The sequence below is a fragment of the Diaphorina citri genome, unplaced genomic scaffold (assembly GCF_000475195.1).
Source record: "Diaphorina citri unplaced genomic scaffold, Diaci psyllid genome assembly version 1.1 scaffold48, whole genome shotgun sequence".
In the NCBI taxonomy this organism is placed as follows: domain Eukaryota; kingdom Metazoa; phylum Arthropoda; class Insecta; order Hemiptera; family Psyllidae; genus Diaphorina; species Diaphorina citri.
The window spans coordinates 278,043-300,078 of NW_007377485.1; the positions used below are offsets into that span (position 1 = coordinate 278,043).

A 22,036-nucleotide genomic window follows, 5' to 3' on the forward strand; every position below is an offset into this window, starting at 1 on the left:
TTTTAATGGTCAATACGTACATACATTACTTTGTCTTGAAAGAGGTTTACCCACAAAGTTTCATGACAAATCTTTTCATTGCTTTGGTTTTTACACATTTATAATGGCACCATCCCATCTGTTGGTTAGATTCTACTTATATCTCCTCAATTGACCGTCGTCGTCTAGTGCTTACTTAATCAAAGGCCTTTGTTCTAATGGCCTGCAACCTTTCCTTCAAAATGGTCTTACCACCCTGGAGTCTGGAATATCCTGGATGTTCCGATATTTGATAGTAGAGAGTTCTACAATTTTTTTGGCATACAACTCGAATGAATATTTTTCCTATGCTCTCTTCTTTTCGGGAACATAAATAATTCTTTGCCTATATCGTAAATTTCTTTTTCATGAGCCTTTTATAGATTTTCCTCCTATTTTTTGCCTTCGTGTTCGCTATTATTTTATCACACAATTTAGGTACTCGTACGTGATGTTCCCCAAGTGTAATTTATTTCATTGTTATTTTTGTCACACCTGTCACACAATAGGTCGTTGCTAAGAATGCGCAGGTTACGTTCTCGGAAAAGGAATTTCGAAGCTACAGGTCCCAGATCTTGAAAATTCCAAGAACCGAGATACCAATAGCACCACCTAGTTGTCCTAGTTAAAACAAATTGTTCTAAAAATAGAAAAATACTTATTACCTACTGAAACACTAAGCCCAATCTAATGAAAACCTCTTTTTAAACGTCTAATAAAAGGTAAAAGAATATACCTAGAACATTTATAAAAGGAAGAAAAGTTAGGCAGGGAAAAAAGAGGTTTTACCTCACTTCATATGAATTTGTGTTCATGTGATAACACATAGTGGGTATAGGATTTTATTGCTGTCTTTCCACTATACATTGTGTATTTTTAATAACATTTCCCTCCAAGATCCGACCAAAAGCGGAAAGCGGTGACATGTGTCAAATAAAGGCAGGCAGGCATTTTTGGGTAAAAATAAATAAAAGAGAAATGCCAGGTCACACCAAAAAACATCAAAAAGTCTCACAGCCTTGTAAGCACTTTTTGGGTAAAAATAAATAAAAGAGAAATGCCAGGTCACACCAAAAAACATCAAAAAGTCTCACAGCCTTGTAAGCACAATTTTGTATCTCGTCATATTACAGGAGGTAGTTATGGTGTTGGTGGTGGTGGAGGTGGAGGAGGAGAACAAGAAGAAGGAGGAGGAGGAGGAGAAGAAGGATGAGGAGGACCTCGTTCTATCCGTCTTGTCAAGGGAGAGGAAAGTGTGCCTCTTTTTTCTTTGATAAGACGGTCTAAAAAAGTGGAAACTTTCCGAATTTACGGAATAATAAAAAGATTTCCTCCTCCTCCTTCTTCTTCTTCCTCTACTTATTTGTTTCCGAAGGAATAACCAACACTTTAACATGTGGTTAATGGGTCTTTAAAGTTCTCTCTTACGCAAGCGCAGTTGAGCTCCAAATGTGACTGAAGTTAACAGACTGCATATCCGGGACAAGGAGAGCCCAAGACTACAACTTTGCAAACCCCCGAGAAAGGGTTCTTTAGCCTCCAGTCTCAACTTGAGTCTCTCAAGTGATCTCCTTGAGCATAAAAACAGGAAAAAGTTCTGGTCGCAAAACTTTTCCTATGAGAGCTGCGATCATCTTTTTTTCTGTCTTTCTATTTACTTTTGTATGTCTCTCTCGTTCTGTACTTCCCTTCACTTCTCTTTATTTCTTGTGTTTGTGCTGAGCAAATGAGAGGCAGGAAAGAAAGAGAAAAAGAGAGAGGGAAGGAGAGAGAGAAAGAGGGAGGGAGGGAGGGAGGGAGGGAGGAGAGAATATTTACGAAACATCTGACAGTTTCTCAGGCATAACCTGGCCTGCATCTTATCCTGTATACCTACTGTGTTTCAAATTTGAATAAGCTGGTTTTGTCTTGATTCAAAGGGGTAGCAATTTGCAGCTATACAAGTTACATAGAACAGAATAGGACGGTCTGATTGGTGGTTTTGAAGAAACAGAGATAAAATAAAATTTAAAAAAAAAAAAGTTTTCAGCATTTTACAATGGTGGAAATTATACATTACAATTAAATCGGAGAACAAAAAATCTGGTGTGAACATCACACAGCTTTCTTCATCCTATTGAATGATGCTTATTTTGGGTGTTCATGTTCTTATAGCCAAACTTTTACAATATCTCTAAACGTTTAGTCGGTATAGCAGAAAACCGCCAAAAAACGGTCAATATACCGCCAACCGCAGCACCTATCTCAACCAAACGTTTTGAGTTGCATCCTTATCACATTTGTAAACTACATACCAAATTTCAAGTCTCTAGCTCATACCGTTCCCGATATATTGTTAAATTACACCGAAAACCGCCATAAAGCGGTAAAATGCCGCCAACCGTTGCACCGATCTTAACCAAAAGTTTCGTGTCGCATCTTTGTCACATTTGACATCTACATACCAAATTTCAAGTCTCTAGCTCTTACCGTTCTCGAGATATTTTGTTTACAGACGGACAGACAGACACACAGACACACAGACACACACACGGACCAATGGCTGAAACTTTGGATTTGGGCTCTAGGGACCTCAAAACGTGTTTTGGCACTAAAAACTGACCATCGAAATTTTGACCCGATTACATTACTTTCCTTTCTATATAAGCAAAGTAAAAAGGGGGAGGGAGAGAAAATGAGAGGTGCCTTCGCAAACAAAGCACAACCTGGCCAGAGTTTTTTCCCTTATCTTGATATCAGGTAGACATAGCTAGAGCTACCCTCATTTATTTCTCCTATCATCTCTAATTTGCCTTCCAACATCTCCTACTCGTAATCTCCGAAGTTTTTGAGAGAGAGAGAAAAGATAATTATTATAATAATAATAAAGGGAGGGAGAGAGAAAGAGAGAGAGAGAGAGAGAGAAGGAAAAACTTTGTACAGACTGCTTCTAACCTAGCAGGGAGGCAGCAAAACTTGAACGAAAAAGACGAAGAAAAATATTCTGGCATTCGAAGTGATTTTTCTATTACAGATATTGTTAAGTTGACTTTTGTCAGACAAAGGGATATGACTTTCGAATTTGAAGGAAACCGTCTGCTGTGGTGTCTAGAGAGTCGAGAGTTTTTCTTCAATTTCGAGAAAATTCTGAAGGAAGGGGAAACTCGGGAGACTGTGGAAGACAAGGAAGTTGTAATAACGAAAAACTTCCTGAAGAAATCACACTGGAAAACTCGACAACCTGGGTAGCATGAATATTTTACTCGAAAGAATAAATAACAAACAAAAAAGATGAAAATACTTTTGGTTCATACTTACTATTTTATACTTTGTATTAATTTAATTTTTTATAAAAATCCAGGATAAACTTTTACTTAGCTCAAATAACCAGCAGCTTGACAAAAGTGCTAGCGAATATGTAAAAGGAAATGCTTAAGCACTCAACCTGAAGAAGAAAAGATAAACAAAGCCTACAAATGTCTAATTCTAAGCGTCAAAAAGAAATGAAAAAAAAAATCTACTTTTTTCCACCTGTTTCGGTACAGTACCTATTTGTTGTGGCTACAGGAAATGTCTCTATTCAAACAGAGAGAGAACATTGTTTAGTATGGTTCCTTGGGGAATGCGAATAAACACTGGACGGAACAAAAAGTCTCACATGGAAGACATTTGAAAATTCGACATTTAAACATAATATATTATGTATTTTTGGTACATCTACATACCTATCTTTATTAATCTCTTGTAGACTTGAATACATAAGATGAAAAAAAAAAGAAGAAGAAGGGGAAATTGAACTCCTCCTCTATCTCTCTAGGGAGCACCATAAATAAAGTAGATATTACTTTTGAAAACGTAAATGACAAACTTGGAAAGTAATTTGGTTCATCAGGGATCGATCCATAAATACTGTGAATAGATTGATAGCTGATATTGAAACCCATTTACCTATATAAGTCCTATGTATGTACAACCTTTTTTTCTTCTATTAAAATACTTTAGAATATTCTATTCCGAGTTGAGATTTTTTGAGGAGGGAGGGGAGCACGATAGTCCCTAAATCAATTTATTGAATTCAGGGCGGTGGAGTGATTGAAATATCTTGAAAATTTGAAGTCACTGACTTGGATAATAGAGGATTAGGGCCATTTCTCATTCTCGCTTACCATCAATAGCAACATATTTACCTATTTTCGGTTCCAACTTGTAAACAGTACATAGAGCGCCCTCTACGAGCACATGCTTGAAACAACTGATAACAACGGAGTTTTGATAAGGCAAGCTTGTAATTCCTCATGACGTCAATAGAGCGCAGCTCAAGTATGGGAATAGCTTCCCTGATATGATCAATAATGAAAAATAAATTCAGTAAAATAAAATAATTTCGAACTTATGAGAAAAAAGAAAAAAAAAAAACAGGCACATTGGCAGCTTTCCCAAAAACAAGAATTGGGGCTTATCTCGATGGAGAGAGGCTTTTCTTGTAATGTGTTGCGTACATTTGTATAATTTGGTGACTTCTGGCCTTTGAAGCTCAAGTATGGGAATAGCTTCCCTGGTATGATCAATAATGAAAAATAAATTCAGTAAAATAAAATAATTTCGAACTTATGAGAAAAAAGAAAAGAAAAAAAAACAGGCACATTGGCAGCTTTCCCAAAAACAAGAAGAATTGGGGCTTATCTCGATGGAGAGAGGCTTTTCTTGTAATGTGTTGCGTACATTTGTATAATTTGGTGACTTCTGGCCTTTGAAGAAACTTTCAGTTCTTTTGTTACTTTTCTAAGTAACATTTTTTCTTTCCTTTCAGGAAGTATTGTGTACCTAGTACCTTTCGTGTTCTTGTTACAAAACATGACTTGTGGTTTGTGTTCACGTTTCAAAGTTCTGTTTCTAGGGCACATGTGAATTTTTAAGAAGGTAGATAAGTAGGTACACATTTGCCTTCACTTACTACGACAGAATACACAATTACACACTCTAGGGCACATGTGAATTTTTAAGAAGGTAGATAAGTAGGTACACATTTGCCTTCACTTACTACGACAGAATACACAATTACACACTATCTCCGTTTGTTTTACAGATGGCTCGAAAACACTTCAAAATACAAGTTGTGCAGTTTACGCTGGGGGGACAACTAAGTCCTATATTTTGAATAACATTAATTCCATATTCACAGCCGAATTATTAGCCATTGTTTTCTGTCTTGACAGTGTGAAAAATTACACACTAAAGAAAAGCGTTTCATGAAACCCAGTATGAACTGTGTATCTTTTTTTTTTAAGAGGTTTGAGAGAGGGAACTGTAACTTCTAAGGTCTTATCGTCCCGAAAATCGAAGAGAGAAGGAAGACAGGATAGGAGAAAGCCAGCCGTTCCGAGAACGAACATTATCCCATCAGGATAAAATCCGCCCCGGGCGGGAATCGAACCCGCGGCCTAGCGCTTACAAGGCAGACGCACTACCAACTAAGCTAACTAACTTTTAAAAGTGCGATAATAAGTTGTAATAATATCCACTTAATAGTTGTGAGATAATGTTACGTATAGGTACTTGGGAAGTAGAATTCTTGGAATGTCATTGTGCCTTACACATATACATAGAATGCCTTACACATATACATAGAATGCCTTACACACCTACAGAATGTGAGCTTCTGGAAAACAAACAAAGAAAACTAGCTTTAGTAATGGTTACCAAATTAGGAAACTTTTTGTGCTTACATATTTACAAGCTTAGCATCAGGGTCATGCGTGACTTGAAAACTTCTAGCCATTAGTTTTTTTTTTCCAGAGCTTTGACAGAGGGAACTGTAACTGCTAAGGTCTTATCGTCCCGAAATCGAAGAGAGAAGGAAGACAGGATATTTGGGAATTTTATGTTACTTGAGAGTACATGAATGAGAAATGTCTTTCCTAGATCAACACACGCGGTCGAAATTTGAGTGACATGGACTTGAACCACCGAAATAAAACGCGCTGACCACTGAACTACGAAGATTGTCCATAGATTTTGGAGGAGGGGAAACTGAAAGACTGAGAGCCAAAGTGGCTCACTAGTTATGAAATGTTATTATACTGATAAAAATTCAGTGAAGTTGAATCTAACACATATACTTACAATCTCTAATAAAGCTGAAAGACCCCTGCTTCTAGCGAATTCTTTTTGAAAACCTTTGATAGAGTTCAAGGTTACTAGGGGAAAGTCTGCCAAAACCGGGTAGTCTGCTAATACCGGGTACCACCGTATGGCTAACGCCATCTATGAACTGAGCATAGAAACTAAAAGTCATTTCTACCACTACCTAATTTTTGCAAACAAACCGAGGATGACCTTTTGTCGCAGTTTGATCGAAACTTCTCTACTAGTTACTTTGTTTCGTTTTCGAAGCATGGAAATAGCTTTTCCACCAGCGTCTTTTGTATGCAAGAAAACATGATAACTAGTCTTAATACCAAGGCTTAATATCAATAGGGCATCTTGTTATGACATTGCGGCCCGTTTTCGAAGCATGGAAATAGCTTTTCCGACAGCGTCTTTTGTATGCAAGAAAACATGATAACTAGTCTTAATACCAAGGCTTAATATCAATAGGGCATCTTGTTATGACATTGCGGCAAAGCCCCCCTCGCTTCTCACTCTTCTGCCTAGATACTTGTATGTTATCTTCATCTATGACTTTACTGTATAGGAGTAAAACAGCCAGGTTTAGAAACTGAGGCATGTTTAGATCCTGCATCCCTAACAGGAAGGAAACAGGAATGCCCTGTAGCGCCCTCCAAGGCATTTTTGTTTAATTCGTGTTAAGCAGTTGGACATTCAGCATGACACATCTGGTATCGAGCTTAACTGTCTTCCTGATTACCTCTCGGGGAAAAAGTATGGGATCTGGGAATTCGAAGGACCAAAAAATCGATTCGATCAAACTGACATCTTTCATAGAGGGAACTATAACTGCCGAGATTTTATCGCAACAGACACCCTTAAAGTCGTGTTCACTTCTTGGTAAACTTTCAAATTCTATAAAAAGGCAGAATTTCGTAATCTTGTGTTCTCCAGGTTCACTGTGACCTTTAGAAGGAGGGAACAAGACACCTCCTATTCCCAGCACAACGCTTATAAAATCTGAAACTCCCTCCTTGTGTTTTGTCCTATAAAATTAATTGCAACCAGTGTAAATCTTCTGTGAGGCGAAATGAATAATAATTGTGAAACGTGAAACCTTTGAAACTTAAAAGGCAAAAAGGCTTTGGTGATGTTCTACCTTGTGTAAAATGCGATGAAGCTCTCTGTTTATAATGCCATGAAGCTCTCTGCTCTGTGCACAAAGGCTGTCAGTACTGTTCAACAACCTGAGTACAGCGAGAAATCCGGGATTTCTAGATTCTACAAGTGAACTCATCTGCTATTCACTCCAAGCACACTGGGGGAAATCTGCTATCTGGAAGCTGGAAGCTCGACTCTCTTTAATCCTTTTCAAGTTTTTAGGCATTTACCTCATTTTTTTCTGTCCTTGATTATTAAGAATAGATTTTTTTTTTCAAGTACATACAAGACTTGAGTTCTCAGATATGTATAGGTACCTACCTTGTTTCCTTTCTATTGATCTTCGGAAGACAACACACATTTCCTGACCTACATACCTACTACTTACACTATTGTATGTACCTGTATGTACCTACCATGTACATGTACGAGTATCCCAAAACTTCTCCCTAGTCACACCTAGGCTGCTCTATCTTCCCTATACATAAAGCATGACGTCATACATAATGAGTGAAGACCGAGCACACATCTAGCGAAATGCACAGAACAACGAACAACTCTGAGATATAATGATGACGTTAGTTCGAGACAGTAAGGAGAGGAGACACGAGAGAATAGCAGAGAGGAGAGAAAAACGGATGAAAGCAAAGAGAGAGGGACAAGGGGGCAGTTTGCCAAAACACAAAATGTCATTAAAATATTAGAAAGAATATTTGTTTCGAAAAAAAGAAATAATTCGAACAAAAAAATAAGAACAACATGATGCTAATGGCAAAGTCGGATAACATAGATACTTTTCATTATATCGGTGCAGAAAATGTGTGGCACACGCAAATGTGGAACAATTAAATGAAGTGTGAAATAAAGAGCCTCATTTTTTTCTGCCAAATTGATATAATGCAACATACCGTGCATTACCTACTTATATCCAATCCAATTAACTTCATAAAATGTCCTCCAACAGAAGTATATTAACATGAAGCATTGATCCTACAATTCTTGCGTTAAATAAGCAGAATAGGTCTACAGAAGCATATAGGAACTTTCCCAAGCGGTCACCCGTCCAGATGACAACTCTCATCAGTGACATGGAGTATCGATCTAGAGTGTGTGAGAGAGAGAGGCAGAGGGAGGGAGAGAGATAGAGAGAGGGAAAGAAGGCTAAAACGGGAGACAGCTGAGTGGGAGAGAGATTTATTTGATCATGTAAGTATTGTGTATTTTCTGAAGAAATGGAATTGTTGAAGAGAATGGATGGGAGGAAAGGAAAGAAAGACAAGAAAATGAAGAGCATACAAGTGTCCTCCAGGCCGAGCTACAAAGATGAGGGGAAGGGGTGTGAGGAACGGAAATATCCCAAGATATTGTTTATATGAACCTCATCTGCTGTCATCCCCCACAGGCATACAGGCTAGATGGAATCATAATGAGAGCACAACGTCTAGGGATGAGTAATATCAATGTGTCGCGTCACTTTTAGCTCCTCAGAAAGCGCTGTAAAAACTGTTCTATGCCAAATCCAAAGAAATGTGAAATGTTTATCCTAACTCGTTTGGCAAGGCTTACACACACGTTTGTCTGAGGGCTCTGTATTATTTCTCGAAATTCATCCTCGGGTGGGGCACATCTCTTCACTAAGTGGGACATTGATTTCTTTGATCATATATAGGTATTTTCTGAAATGGGAATATGCAAGAGAAGGGTCAATGATTTTCTTCTTGACGGGACCAAGCGCTACTCTATTGTGGAGGGTATGAAAGACCCTGGGGTGCTATGTACGCTCTAAAAATACACCATAGAAAAAGAAACCAGGCCCGGAATTGAATGCTCACAGGAATACGAAACTGGATTATTTAGTCCTATCCGACATCGACAGTAAATATAAATTAAATTGAAATAACTAAATATAAAACACAAGGCAGCCCCGAAGACGCATACTTAACAAATGGCTAGAAAATAATATCAGTTCTAAGGTAGATCCAAAGGATCATGCAGAAGAGAAACCGTGGAAAATTTGGTCGTTTTTCGGATTTATCAGATCTATGATCCATCCTAACTTGGTTTCTTTCTGAATTTAAAAAAAAAAAAAAACAATTTCACAGGTCAAAAAAAACTGCCGACCAGAAAAGTAATTTAAACGAGAAGTTTGAGGTCACACGAGCAAATCCCGGCCCTACAAATTCACCAACATGTGGATTTACAGTTCAGAATGAGTAGGGATTTCAAATTTCTATTTAGCTTCGACTTGGGGGGGGGGGGAAGAGAGACTGTGTAGATCTTAGCTATCAGTTTCGTGAAACACCAGTTAGGCCAGCTCCACGTTTCATGCAACGCGTTTCTCTAGTGTGCACTTTTGCATTTACTTATGTATTTTTATCTTTTCCACACTTTTATGAACAAGAACAACCAAGCTAACTAGGCTGGCTGAACTGTGTAGATCTTAGCTATCAGTTTCGTGAAAGACCAGTTAGGCCAGTTCCACGTTTCATGCAACGCGTTTCTCTAGTGTGCACTTTTGCATTTACTTATGTATTTTTATCTTTTCCACACTTTTATGAACAAGAAGCACACGTCACATGCGAAAATAAGCTTCATAAGCAATGCAAAACTGCTAAAGTCCCATCAAATGACGGACAGTGCCAGTTACTGGGCAAAACTTACCTAGTAAAGCTTGGAATAGTCTGGACTTGAAGATGCGAATGACCCTCTCGATGGCAGATCTGAGCTGTTTGTCCGAAGGATCGGTGAGTTTGGAGTGGTAATCTTCTAGTAGCTCCAAGGCGCGATGAGCTTCTGGAAAACAAACAAAGAAAACTAGCTTTAGTAATGGTTACCAAATTAGGAAACTTTTTGTGCTTACATATTTACAAGCTTAAGAGAGAGACACATTTCAAAATTTTAATTTCATTTTCAAAATTTGGACAGCAAAGCATGACATGTTGTAATCTGTACGAAGAGAGAGACACATTTCAAAATTTTAATTTCATTTTCAAAATTTGGACAGCAAAGCATGACATGTTGTAATCTGTACATCCGTTTTGTATAAGAATTCTCATCTTTTCAGGCAGGTAAGATGCGGATAAGTAGGTACATTAATCGATTAATATAGGGTACCTAGAAGGTAACTTACCTAAGTAATTAAGTAGGTAGTAGGTACTCAACTCTACAATATTTTGGAAGATGAAAATATTAGTAAGTAGGTAGCTAGGTACTTATGTAGGTAAGTACTTAGGTACTTAACAATAGATAGGCTTACCGAAGTAAAGAGCATGATTGAGAGCAAGCATCACGACAAAAACAGAAAAAATCCGAAATATTGCATGAAATTCCTATTATTTTTTCAATTTTCACATTGACTCTGGCAAGGTGACAAATTCGTTCCGCGCTTTATTTACAGTTCACTCATTCGAAATGAAACCTCTGATAACCAGAATCGACAGATTTACAGAGTTCATAGATCCACGGTGGGATTTTCCAAAGAAGTAGGTACTTTTGTAGGTCCAAGTTTGAGCTCTATCTGACAACTAGAAAATTTCGAAACATCCATTTTCACCCCGTGAGGCTATCAGGGTTAATATCTAAATGTTATTTTTGGGTCTGAATTTTAGTATGAACCATTAGTGGGACCTATTCAAAGCTCAAATCACTGAACAAAATGAAATTTCCATTTTTGGTGTTCCCCCTATTGACAGGAGAAGATAGAAAAAGAAAAATTGAATAGACCATAACCCCAGCCCTGGTTGACAGATCAAGCTTTCAAGTTTCTAGATTCACTTGATCAAAAATTAAAGTGAGGGGGGGGGGGAGGCTTTATGAACACACTGTATAAAATTACCCAGAGTTGGGCACATCAGAAAATTTCGTTATGTACTTACTTGTCTAGGTACATAGGTAGGTCCATACCTACCTACTACCTATCTTAAGTACATGTACAATTTCAATGTGATACATACATACCTAGTTACATACACACAAAAGTAACTACCTACTTGCCAAACAATCTTGTACCTCCTCAATACTTAGGTACCTATATTTAAAAGATGTAGATAAATAAGTAGGTAATAGCATGCTTTGTGCCAGACAGAAATTGAATTACCTACCTACTTATTTACCTGCTTTATTTCATATGAATTTCATAAAACTACTTTCATGTCCCTATCAGTGGGTTTCAATTCAGTAGGTATGGTACTGGTCAATATAATCCTGGTCTATGGTAACTGTCAAGTGAAATGCACCATTGCCAATCATCATAATATATTTCCTTGGAAAAGAAAGGAGAGAAAATACCTTATTTTGTTTGTTAACAAATTATTTGGGATGTCCATCAACATCAAGACAAACTAAATGTTGTTCAAACAATAGGTTAAGGTTACATATTTATTAACTTAAGTACCTAAGTACTTATTCTTAATAAAAGGGCTCATGGTAAACAATAATTAACAATATGCAAAGGTGAAAAGCAGTGAGAACAAAAGCTTTGAAATTTCAAAACCTCAAATGGAATTTTTCTTCCTTATTCTAAAAGGGCTCACGGTAAACAATAATTAACAATATGCAAAGGTGAAAAGCAGTGAGAACAAAAGCTTTGAAATTTCAAAACCTCAAATGGAATTTTTCTTCCCGTTTATTATGGAGGATGGGAAATAAAATTCTCAATAGGTAAGTGAATATCCTAGTCCTAACTAGTAGCTGTTGGTTTACCTTTCTTCCTTGGACCCATGCCATCAGTGGTCTATTCCATAAATGACTCTGCACTTTACACTAGTCCACATCTTCCTCTTTTAACTCCATGTGCGGAAAATATCAGACAAATACTAGGTATTTACTTATGATGATTTCTTTGTGGTTATGTCAGGTAAGTGCTGTTTTTTTTTTTTTTTTTTTTTTTTTTTTTAGCAAAGCCTATTCTATCATTTCTCAATCTAGCTGAAACCATGCTCAATCACGGAACACAAAGTGAGAACATTATGTTTATCAATTGATTAGGAAGGTTATGCTCATGTTATGCTTGTGGGTAGAATCAAATAATGTGTTCAAATACCTACAGATTTCTAGTAGGTAACATCCTTGGTTGCTGATACATACTCAAGTATTAGGTACATACGTAATATGTACTTACTTAGTTCTACCTACCTACTTAAATTTTTGGTCACTAGAATTGGCCTTTAAAAGTGCCGGGTAGGTTCCATAGGTAGCTAAATACCCTAAAATCCCTCACCCACACCTACAGCCACTATTAACAATGGCACAGTTCATTCCTTTCTTGATTTCTCTTTGTTGCGGATTAAGTTTAGCTTGATTATTCATACTGATGAGATGAGATTAAGTTCTCGTCAGAATTCTTGGAATTGTCTCGCTAGCGTCATGTAGTCATCGTTCAAAATTGTCTAGTTCTTTGTATTTGTATACTTATCGTTGATTGGATTATGTTGATTAATCATGTTGTATATTCAAAGACAGATATTATAAATTTCTTCAAGGGTTGTCGACTTTTGCGATGTGCAACATTGGTGAAACACTAGTGTTGATACTACAGATTCATCAAGGTAAACATAGCTCCAAAAGTTAATTATGAGTATGTCTATGAAAGAACGGGCATTTTCTTAAGGTACTTACCTACAGTTTTCCACGACTGTCTGTCATAGACCTCTTCATATTATGTACAATAAGTCAGCACATTATGTAATGAAGGTACCTAACTATATCCTAAATATATACAGCCCCTTGTGTAACTGACTGACTGACTGACTGACTCACTCACTCATACTAATTCTAACCCACTTCTAGACGGAAACACTAGTGTTGATCTGTTGATACTACAGATTCATCAAGGTAAGCATAGCTCCAAAAGTTAATTATGAGTATGTCTATGAAAGAACGACCATTTTCTTTAAGTGAGTCTGTCCATGACTGTCTGTCATAGACCTCTTCATATTATGTACAATAAGTCAGCACATTATGTAATGAAGGTACCTAACTACTAACTATATTCAGAGATATACATACACATACTTACCTACATACGTCGCGTCGTGCGTCTTGAAATCGTGATTTGCGAAGTGTGCCGTGTGCCCATGAGTTAAACTGATTCATAAAGAGAAAGGTCATCTGACCTCTGTCTAGCATGAAAATATGTGTATGTAGTTGTCTAGTTGTGTACAGAACACCAAAGTCCGTTCTATCATAAATTTTAGGCCAGCTACACACGTTCCGGCCACCGCGCACCGGCCGGTGAGGCCTGGCTTGTGCGACTGTAACGTGTGTAGCGGGCCTTATAAACTTTAAATTAGAGTTTCAACTTACCTAACGTACATAATCACTTAAAATGATTTCGTTTCATTTCATTAATAGGTATGTGGTGTAAATATTCCAGTGCTTTTTTGTTGACCCAGCACAAAGCTGGCAAAGTACAGAAAACTTTCTGTTATCTTACGTCATACCTCAGTTGTTATCCAATTACTTAAAATGATTTCGTTTCATTTCATTTATAGGTATGTGGTGTAAATTATTCCAGTGCTTTTTTGTTGACCCAGCACAAAGCTGGCAAAGTACAGAAAACTTTCTGTTATCTTACGTCATACCTCAGTTGTTATCTTATCTTTCTCTTGATCTTTCTTTCTCTCTCTTGTCTACATAAAACCTAGGACATGTTCTCCAATCTCTCTCTCTCTCTCTCAGTTGTTATCAGTGATAACAATGTTATCAGTGATAACAAATTGGTTTTATCAGTCAAGAGACCGGGGAGCTTTGAGATTTTGTTTCCACCTCTCGTTCAAGTGAAACAAATGTATGTAGAATAGCTGTGATTTGTGTTAACGCAATTCACTTCCTATTACACTTTTGAAAGAAAAAGGGATTAACAAGATAAACACGGATAAAAAAATTTCAATGTTTCCTTGTTGGAATCTCAAAACCGAATGGAAATGAATTAAATAAAGGTGAGAACCCTAATTACACAACCAAATAGAATATGAAATATTGTCATAAACACAACACTTGGTACCTAACTTAACACTAACACATGAAATGAACACTTCAAACCTTAAGATCTAGAGAGATGACAAAAATTTAACTAATTTTAGTGAGTATTATGGATAAAGGTACTATTGTTAATTAGGAAATTATATTACTAGGGTATAATTATTTTGCTGATAACTTTTACTTTCTTTCAAATTGGGAAACACAAATTAGGTACCTACTCTTCAAATCAAATTTAGTTTTTTTTTTGTGATTTTTGTGGCTCAGAGTTAGTTAAACCGACCGAACTGGAAACTGGACGCACTTATAGGTTAAATGTTAAAAGCCGGGTACCTACTCTTCAAATCAAATTTAGTTTTTTTTTTTGTGATTTTTGTGGCTCAGAGTTAGTTAAACCGACCGAACTGGAAACTGGACGCACTTATAGGTTAAATGTTAAAAGCCATTTATTTAAATGTTATGAAGTTAAAATGAATTATATAAAGGTGAGAACCCTAATGACACAACCAAATAGAATATGAAATATTGTCATAAACACAACACTTGGTACCTAACTTAACACTAACACATGAAATGAACACTTCAAACCTTAAGATCTAGAGAGATGACAAAAATTTAACTAATTTTAGTGAGTATTATGGATAAAGGTACTATTGTTAATTAGGAAATTATATTACTAGGGTATAATTATTTTGCTGATAACTTTTACTTTCTTTCAAATTGGGAAACACAAATTGGGTACCTACTCTTCAAATCAAATTTAGTTTTTTTTTTTGTGATTTTTGTGGCTCAGAGTTAGTTAAACCGACCGAACTGGAAACTGGACGCACTTATAGGTTAAATGTTAAAAGCCGAAATACCAAACCACGATAGGTATTAACACGAAAAGATAGTCTGGTAGAAAAGCTTGTATTTCGAATTTTCTAAATTTTAATCCAATTTTCGAACCGAGAGCGAATTTTCTTTTTTTTTAGCGATGAAGAAGAGAAAGGAGACGAACGGAACGGAGGGTTTTCAAATATCAATAAACAAAAATTCAAAAATAAAAGAATGTTACATGACGTCATACGTAGGTACCTAGAATGTAGGACTTCTCCATATCCATATTTGCAAAAGGCACATTTTTTTTACTTTCTATTTTTATTATTATTTTTTTTTTAACAGTAGTTTTTAAAACAAAGCACTGTACCCGTGTACTTACTGGAGATTATGGGCCGGTTCTAGTATTTTTTACATTTTGAAAAGATGACTGATGAGCAAGAAAATCAAAAATCTTTCAGATACAGATAACTTTATTGCCCATTCAAAAAAACACTGCTCCGCGTCTGAGTAGGACTTCCCATCTCTAATCACGTCACGACCAAGGTCATTTGTAACCGCGAAATTTCAAATTATGAAATTTTAGTTATTTTTTTTAATTTTTTTCCTTGCTTGAATGCTTGATGCTTGGTAGCGTTTTTGGTAAAATTGGTATTTCATTTTTACTTTTTATCAACATTCACATTTTTATCCTGCCTCTTATAATGGAGTAGCATTTGAGCTACACCTGTGATGTAGGTAAGTAGCAGTCAGGAGAACGTTTCATAGGGCTAGTGGGCTAGAGACCTTTTCATGTTCCCTAAACTGACAATCTACCTTACCTGAACACCAAAAGTCTGAGTTTGAACTTTCCTCTTGTGCTTTAAAACATCATTTGGTAAGTTTTAGTTAAATATGCATTTTGTGGTTAGTGGCACTTGACCAAGTTTCTGATGATGTTAATTTTTTTGTTTGTCGAGTGCATTAAACACAGTAGTATCTATCTTCTAACCTCAAAATGTATCTAAAAACAGCAGGAGGTTCCAAACTCTGTCGTGGACATTGAACAATCTAGTGTGAGGGTTAATGGTAAAGAGTCTACACTGGGGTTTATGGTCCTTGTTGTGTACATGTACAAAGTAGGCATCCATAGTTGAGTCCCAACCCTTCGAAACGGTTTACTAAGAAAATGGTGAATACAATCTGTGGTTGTACTTTTTCTTTAAAATAAATAAAACAATCAACCCTGATTACCACTTATGTATGTAGAAGTTTTTGCTCGTTTTATGCTTGGGCATTTCGCAATATATTTGTCACTTGTAATGCCACCATGATGGCTTCAAGTAGTTTTTTTTTTTCATTGCACTTACATAAGTTCAAGTCTACTCAATCAAACAATCAACATGTAATGAGAAAATCAAAACATCTTGTTCTTGTGGATACTTGGCTAGTGTGACACCCACTAAGTTATGGAGTCTGATTACTTACACTAACTAAACATCAAACATTATAATCATAAATCTAGAAGAAGAAAATTATAACAAAATCCACCTTAACCAAATCTATTGTCACCTTAATCTAATAGAAATTACAATTAGCACAAAACAAAAAGTAAAATATTTATAGAAACTTGATACAAGCTTGAAGTGGTTAATTTTTTGAAACTACTTTCTTAGAGCTGCTCGGCCTTAAAATTAAATACATTACTTTCCTTATTTTAGGATAAGGAAAGTAAAAACGAAATGGCAGATTCGCTGTACATATATGGTAGATTTATTTATTATTAACGCCTGGATTACGCATAGGACATAGCTACCTACCTACCTAATTGAAAAGTGTAAGTAGGTATTAATTTTTTTTTTTTTCTTTATAACCACCAATGATTTTGAAAAATAATAATAACAACAATAATAATAAAAATACCTATGTATGTTGTTGCTTCATTAGGCTTAAATGCCTCTTCCTAGTATGAACCTAGCCCATAAGAGATAAGAATATAATACAGTATTCCATATAAACATATCCAATCCTTTTTTTTTTTTTTTTTTTTTTTTTTTTTTTTAAAAAAACCAAAAAAAATTTTTTTTAATTTTAAAAAAAATTTTTTTATGGGGCCCCCTTTCTTAAGGAAATCACACAAAAATTTTCTTGAATTTCAAGCAAACTTTATTACTGGGACCTCCTTGATTATTGTGCCAACAACATGGAGGAAAGCATTTTAATTTTATGTCTGAATATTATACAAATAAAATCAATGTCAAACATGACTTCATCATAAGTTGTAGGTACTGAAGCAGTTTCAAATAATAATAATAATAAAAATAGGTAGGTACCTTATCCTTTGAGTACACAACATAAGTATCAAGTTTTCAAATTTTGGAACATGTCTTAGCCTTGTGCTCGAGATCCAGGGGAAATAAGTACAGTGCAAAACTGACAGTCAATATTGTTTTACTGATGCCTCAGATTTGAAAGTCTTAAAATTAAAACCTTGTGAATAACCAGTGATCTGATCCAAAAGCTCTGGAGCAGGGTTCAGTCCCGACAATAGAACTTAGGTACTGACTGAGGTTTTATGCCCTCACATAAAGAAAAAAAAAAAAAAAAATCAGCCTAGCATAAGGAAAATGAAGTGTGGTATTTATTTGTTCCATTTTTTGTCTGTTAGTAGTGCCTAGTAGACATATCATTAAATTCTAATACAGACACAATATACATAAAAGAAGGTAATCAATCCTCACTAAAATGTTTTCCAAGTGTTGAAACAGACAAGACAATAAAATAATTCACTTGGCAAGGTTCTACTTTTCTTGTACCTGTATTTTGTTAGAATAAAAAGGTAATATATTATGTACATTGGGAACATTTTGTGTGTAACACAAGAATTCCAAGTCAATCAGATGTGACTCTGGCACACTGTATTCTACTTCTAAGTTCGTACAATACTGATACAGTATGTAAACTTGAACACAAGTGGTGACTGTCCTGCTAGTTGTGACGGAATGGGGAGCGAGGAGGAACCCACCAACTTTGAGGAGAAGATGGAGGCACAAATGGACTCACAAAGTGCTGAGGAGACATGTCATGAGCATTTTGGAATGGAAAAAAGGGAGGTGGCAACAGTCCATTCGGTTGGAATGGAGGCATGAATCTGACATGGGTGGGCAGTGTTGAGTTGCTAGACATTGGCTGTCTAAACATTGGACTTGGACTGTGAACTAGGTTTCCAAGTGTGGGGCTTGCAGGGGGGCCCCAAAACTTTTGCTAGCATTGTCCATTTTTCCAATGATTGAGATAATCCTGATAGCTAACACTAACAAGCTCACTTTGGTAGCGTGTTAGCTTGATGTTACATCTGATATCAGGAGTGATAGGACCTTTAAAACCACCCTTGCGTAAGAGAGAATCTATAGTCTGGATTTGGTCCCAACCTGGAAATAAAAAATAAATGGAAATGTATGAATGTAGGGCACCAAAGGGTAAAAGAGATTTTTTGAGAAACATGAGATGTTAAAGTATGTGAATATGCCTACAAGGTAAAAACATTAAAAATGTGATATCTTTCAAGAAGACCATAGAATTGGCATTTCTATTCCAACACAATAGCATGTGAAACCACCCTTGCGTAAGAGAGAATCTATAGTCTGGATTTGGTCCCAACCTGGAGATAGAAAATAAATGGAAATGTATGGGTGTAGGGCACCAATGGGTAAAAGAGATTTTTTGAGAAACATGAGATGTTAAAGTCTGTGAATATGCCTACAAGGTAAAAGCATTAAAAATGTGATATCTTTCAAAAAGACCATAGAATTGGCATTTCTATTCCAACACAATAGCATGTAGGTTTATGACATACCTTGTTCAGGTGCTACTTCAGGAAGATATGTAGCTGTTCTCTTGTTTCCTCTCTCATTATGAAACTCAATGCGGATCCCATGAACACCAATTTTCCAATCAGTGTAATCATTTCCATCTTCAAAATGACGGAGGATGGATACTGACACATGCAGTTTGGAAAACTCATCAACTGTTATTGGGTTAAATCTTGAATCTTTGAAAGCACTGAAAAAAATAATTGAACAATTTGAGATTATGGTTTTAACTTGGTGAATTTACATTTAGATTGTCAGTCTATTTGTTTGACAAACTCTAATGGTGTGTCCAATTTTCATTAAATAGCTATGTATAGCAAAAATATCAAACAAAAGAGAATTTTTTTAGTTAGATTTATGCCTAACAGGGCACTATGTTGGGCACAAAAATATTCATAATATTGATTACAATTTGTAATCACAGACTCTCAAGTTTTACCTAGTAACTGCATATTCTCTCAGTCCACCATGAAGATTGATGGCATTGAATGTTCCAATACATCCACGCAACCTCTGATCTTTACCTATCTTCCAGGTCACAAAGAGGGGGCTGAAAACAAAAACAAAATAAACACCATACATGTTGGGTATTCTTTGAAGTTGGCAATTAACAATTGTTCCAACAATCTAAATGGTGTTATAGCACAATAACAGTGCAATGTCAATGTAGAAACTTTTTTTTTACGAGACTTAATGGATTGTAGTAGGTACCTAAGTAAATGGCTGATCTTCTGTCTTGTCTGACAATGTAATATTGCAAACTACGAGACTTAATGGATTGTAGTAGGTACCTAAGTAAATGGCTGATCTTCTGTCTTGTCTGACAATGTAATATTGCAAACTTTTCCAAGAAAAATCTGTCATTTGAATAGAGTCGGTTTCTCAGAAAAAGTCCATAGGTGATATAATAGGTAGCTATTTAGGTACCCATAGAAGCCTTTGAAAATGTCAAATATGGCACTTTTTTTTATAAGAAAGAGCGTTTCATGGATATTACTGTATCATGATAATAACATCAATATGTATACTTACAAGGCATCATTGCTGATCCCTGATGGAGGGTTTGGTGGTTCGAGACTATGGAGGTGACAATAGAGCACATCAAAGCAGAAGAAACACATCTCGGGCTGAGCTATCTTGTCCACACTGGATGATGGACCATGACCATTAGTAAGGCCATGTCCATTACAAACCACTCCAGTTGAGTTGTTTAACTTCTGCTTCTTGGTACCACAACAGCTAGATGACATAGTGACAGATGGAAGACTTGAAAATTAAATTACTTGGGATGAGATTGGGAGCTTTGTGAACTGTAAGATCTGTGTCAATGCAGTGAAGTCTGCATAGTTTGTTAAAAACTGCTGTGATTATTATCTAACAGTAAGAAGCATTATTAAATGCAATTAAAACTAACACTACAAAGCAAAGTCCAAGATGACTTTCACCATCACCTAAAAAAAGCCTTTGTTCGGACCAAGTTGAAAGACTTGAAAGTTGAAAGGAAAAAGTTAAAAAGTATAGAAGTAAAATTTTTGTCAAAATATAATCAACAAAATCAATCAGCTGATATTTGAATTTCAAAAACAGCTGACAATATTTGTGCTCGTTGAATAAAATGTCCTCTCCTCACCAGTGGCGGACATCAGGCCGTGGTTATGAACAGGGCCATCGTAGGACATCGTCGGACTTTTTGCGTGTAAAGTTGGCGGGAAATTCGAATTTTTGATTTTTTTTCCGCAACTTGTACAATCTGAATTCATTTTTTACTTTTTATCTTTAGTTTGCACGTTTATATTATACTTTTCATTTATATTAGCTAATAAAAACAAGCAAATTACAAAGCAAACAAAAATAAATATAAAATGAATTTTAAAAATTGCCGCCGGAACAGTTATCTCACGTCGTCCGAGCTCATCTCAGCCCTGTTCAGGCCGTGGTTATGAACAGGGCCATCGTAGGACAACGTCGGACTTTTTGCGTGTAAAGTTGGCGGGAAATTAGAATTTTTGATTTTTTTTCCGCAACTTGTACAATCTGAATTCATTTTTTACTTTTTATCTTTAGTTTGCACGTTTATATTATACTTTTCATTTATATTAGCTATTAAAAACAAGCAAATTACAAAGCAAACAAAAATAAATATAAAATGAATTTTAAAAATTGCCGCCGGAACAGTTATCTCACGTCGTCCGAGCTCATCTCAGCCCTGAGGCCGTGGTTATGAACAGGGCCATCGTAGGACAACGTCGGACTTTTTGCGTGTAAAGTTGGCGGGAAATTAGAATTTTTGATTTTTTTTCCGCAACTTGTACAATCTGAATTCATTTTTTACTTTTTATCTTTAGTTTGCACGTTTATATTATACTTTTCATTTATATTAGCTACTAGCTGAATTCCGTCGCTTCGCTCCGGAATCCCGCTAGTTTATCCCGAGGCATGGCCAAACTTGTGGAAAAGGCATGGCCGAACTTGTAGTTATCAAACTAAAAACATAAACGAAACTCAAATATTAGGCGAGCGAGGAAAAGTTTTCTCTCCCACAGTCTCTGCACTCTGTGTATTTCTTATGGTGATTTTAACGATCAAAAATTGATCATATCTCAGGATCGGTGTAGATTTTCGCAAAATCCTTTCTTATTGCACACCTAGACCATAAAAAGAATATTCCTACCAAATTTCAGCTTTCTAGGTGGTGTGGTTCTCGAGATAGAGCGATCAGTGTGTGAAATGTGAAATGTGAATGAGTGAATGGATCTCGTTCTTATAACTTACTAGTTCATCCCGAGGCATGGCCAACCTTGTGGAAAAGGCATGGCCGAACTTGTAGTTAACAAACTAAAAACATAAACGAAACTCAAATATAAGCGAGCGAGGAAAAGTTTTCTCTCCCGCAGTCTCTGCACTCCGTGTATTTCTTATGGTGATTTTAGCGATCAAAAATTGATATCTCAGGATCGGTTTAGATTTTCGCAAAATCCTTTCTTATGTGACCTAGACCATAAAAGGAATATTCCTACCAAATTTCAACTTTCTAGGTGTTGTGGTTCTAGAGATAGAGCGATCAGTGTGTGAAATGTGAAATGTGAATGAGTGAATGGATCTCGTTCTTATAATAAAAGATA

General features: G+C 36.1%; 3 protein-coding genes across 6 annotated transcripts in view; 1 reads left to right on the top strand and 2 right to left on the bottom strand.

The window, feature by feature from the left end:
* The window catches only part of LOC113469879 (disks large 1 tumor suppressor protein-like), a 104,085-nt gene that overhangs the window by 80,932 nt on the left and 1,117 nt on the right, over window positions 1-22,036 (bottom strand). Inside the window, exons 2-3 of one of the 3 annotated variants that reach the window (XM_026827887.1) lie at window positions 9,928-10,059; window positions 4,207-4,334 (exon numbers count right to left, since the gene is read on the bottom strand). In XM_026827887.1, the coding sequence (XP_026683688.1) occupies window positions 4,291-4,334; window positions 9,928-10,059 (176 nt within the window). In that variant the 3' untranslated portion in view covers window positions 4,207-4,290. Of the gene's footprint in view, window positions 1-4,206; window positions 4,335-9,927; window positions 10,060-22,036 lie in introns of those variants that run through there. The other 2 variants (XR_003393166.1, XM_026827883.1) reach the window with 2 other exon arrangements.
* LOC103515269 overlaps window positions 15,660-22,036 on the top strand; it is a 10,250-nt gene continuing 3,873 nt past the window's right edge. The window contains exon 1 of one of the 2 annotated variants that reach the window (XM_008480203.2): window positions 15,660-15,801. The gene's annotated coding sequence lies outside the window, so the exon portion shown is untranslated. The other variant, XM_008480211.3, reaches the window with a different exon arrangement.
* On the bottom strand, window positions 17,162-20,433 carry LOC103515254 (AMME syndrome candidate gene 1 protein homolog). The gene is made up of 4 exons (XM_008480193.3): window positions 19,947-20,433; window positions 19,354-19,464; window positions 18,899-19,104; window positions 17,162-18,473 (listed from the first exon to the last, which is right to left on the bottom strand). Exons 1-4 carry the CDS (start codon window positions 20,162-20,164, stop codon window positions 18,307-18,309), a joined length of 702 nt encoding a protein of 233 aa, XP_008478415.1. The 5' UTR covers window positions 20,165-20,433; the 3' UTR covers window positions 17,162-18,306.

What these genes read in the sequence shown, in the direction of transcription:
- LOC103515254 (XM_008480193.3), bottom strand. Translation starts at nt 20,164, where the DNA reads ATGTCATCTAGCTGTTGTGGTACCAAGAAGCAGAAGTTAAACAACTCA. An exon ending in GGGATCAGCAATGATGCCTT is followed by an intron (nt 19,465 to 19,946) that starts GTAAGTATACAT and finishes TTTTGTTTTCAG; the next exon opens with CCCCCTCTTTGTGACCTGGA. An exon ending in TGAAGTAGCACCTGAACAAG is followed by an intron (nt 18,474 to 18,898) that starts GTATGTCATAAA and finishes TTTTATTTCCAG; the next exon opens with GTTGGGACCAAATCCAGACT.